Raw genomic sequence first — 2,417 nt, forward strand, 5'->3', positions numbered from 1 at the left:
GGGAATCGCGAATATCCCCACAATCTATATGCTCATCAACATGTATGTAAAATATTGATAACTGTTCTAGGAGCAGTTTAGTAGTACTTAATAATCACGAGGACTTGCTTATGTTTTGGTTTAGTTCAACAGATTTGAAAGAGAAGAATGCGATGCAATAATTAATAAAATAAAGGGATCTGAAAATCAAGAAATAGTAAGTTTGGATTACAATATCAATGCAAAAATTGATGCCATATTATGACAGAAAACAAGAAGAATCCTCAGTGACAAAACCCCTTTGTTTCTTCATTGTTATATTCTCTCCGGAAAACAATGCAAAAGAAATTACAAAAGCCCATGTTACCAAATCCTACAGGATTTATTACAAAAGCCCATGTTACCAAATCCTACAAGATTTACTTTCCAACCCTTTTTTAAGTTTCAAGTACTTTGTTTAAGTCCTAAGTTTCAAGCACTTTGTTATGTCTGTTGGATCTGAAATGAAAGATTTGAAAAGATGAAGGGACAACAATTAAAGCAAGAGGGAAACCCAATTTGATCTGTTAGTAACACTGAAAATTCAGTGACTGATTATATTATCCAACAGAAGTTAATACATCATATCAAACCATGAACAAGAAAGGACTATTTCCAGAAATCCCAAAAGAAACCAGAAAAAAGATTAACAAAAGGAACTAAAACAAAGATTGAGAAAAAAATAATAATAAAAAAAACTAAACTTAACATCAACATAAGAGAAAGTGTAAGAAGAAGTTGATAACTAGTCCATGAGTTTACCATTGAAAAGTTCTCAAAACGTAGTAGGCCTATTAGCACCTGAGTTTCCAGGCCATCCTTCAACCGATAACTGGACGTTAGGGGGCATATTTAGAGGCAAATTAAAGAAAGGCAACCCACCTGGGGCAGCTCCTGCATCAGCAAACATGTTATTTCCACCACCTCCTCCGCCGCTTCCGGATTGCATCTGCAGCTGGTCATCCTCTTCCAGAGGTAGCCTCTCATAGGCCACATTCGTAAACGACGAAACTATAACAATAACAGGTCCCGCCGCCATTAGCTCACCAACCACACTCCCTCCTGCAACCCGACCTTGTCCACCGGCCAAAAAGATTGTCAAACTGGTGGCGCCTGGCGGAGTCGGCGGAGGCAGGAAAGAACCCGAGAGAGACAGAATCTCAAATCTGCCTTGGAGGGTAACCACAACTCCAGCTGCCGATGGTTGCCTAATGGTCACGTTGGTCACTGTACCACTGCCACTCAATATACTGACACCTCTTTGCCTTTTCCGAGCGTAGTTGGCGATACAGTCGAACACATCGCAGCCGTTCCCAATCTCAAGAATGTGAGCTCGGAGCGTGTTGGCACTCTCCCTTGCTATGATAACCGGTGGCTTAGAATTGTTCTTCGAGCCCGGAGAACGTCCCCTTGACCTACGAGCCACAAGGTCATCACCTGACCCCGAGTTGGCAGCGTTGACCAGGTCTAGACCCTGGTGAGTTGACTCATCGTCTCGTTGATGATCGGCCGAGCCATACTGTGCACCACCACCAACGCGGTTGTTGGAAGCATCATGCTCTTCGGGTTTAGGTCGGTGTTGGAGATGAAGGTCGGGTCTGTGAAGCTGATGACGAGCATCGAAAAGACCGGCCATGCCAGCATCAAAACAAGGAAACCAAAGGATTAAAATTTTATTATCTAAAAACAATGGTTAATAGTATATAATTAATGGATTAATTTAGACTTCAAACTGTCTAAGATGGGGTTTGTTTAAGTGGGAAGAAAAACTATAAAGAAGGGGGAAAAGGAAGGCAAGCGATATCCGAGACTCGGTGAAAGAAAATGATTTGTATAGTTAAGAGAAGAAATAGTTTTCCATTTTTTAAAGGAATAAATTAAAAACAAGGAAGGAGCGCTGGCAAAGGAAAGGAGGAGAGGAGACAAAAGAAAGTTTATAAAAACGCACTCATTTCCTTTTTCTAATATAAATACTCAAATTGGTTGAGAAAACTCTTTCGGTAAACTACTTGAATAGTCAGTTCATTATAGAGTCAGTTTTATTTACACCACTGATTTGTTGATTTTTTCAATTATATCACATAAATATTTAAATCCTATCAATTAATTCACTTGCTATTAGCAGTTAAGGATGATGTTCGATATCTGGATGTTCAATATTTTTTAAGCATCGTAGAAGCGTTGCAATACCTTATAATTGTTCGTCCAAATATCTGATTCAATGTAAATGAAGTTGCACAATATATGCATTCATCTCGCAATAGTCATTGGATTACATTCAAACATATCCTAATATATTTGAAAGATGTGTTAGATTGTGGATTATTTTTTATTCCTAATACAACTATGAATCCTAGTACATTTTGTGAGTATATATTGTAATATTGAATCCTAGTACA

The 2,417-nt window shown here is 38.6% G+C and overlaps 1 protein-coding gene across 1 annotated transcript; it reads right to left on the reverse strand.

Moving 5' to 3' along the window:
* Nucleotides 1-477: 477 nt before the first annotated feature.
* Nucleotides 478-1,967, reverse strand: LOC120177559 (AT-hook motif nuclear-localized protein 23-like). Its single transcript, XM_039183665.1, has one exon. The coding sequence runs from the start codon at nt 1,652-1,654 to the stop codon at nt 794-796; it is 861 nt and encodes a 286-aa protein (XP_039039596.1). The 5' UTR covers nt 1,655-1,967; the 3' UTR covers nt 478-793.
* Nucleotides 1,968-2,417: the final 450 nt, after the last annotated feature.

Source organism: Hibiscus syriacus, unplaced genomic scaffold (genome assembly GCF_006381635.1).
Source record: "Hibiscus syriacus cultivar Baekdansim isolate YM2019G1 unplaced genomic scaffold, ASM638163v2 tig00003454_pilon, whole genome shotgun sequence".
Lineage (NCBI taxonomy): Eukaryota > Viridiplantae > Streptophyta > Magnoliopsida > Malvales > Malvaceae > Hibiscus > Hibiscus syriacus.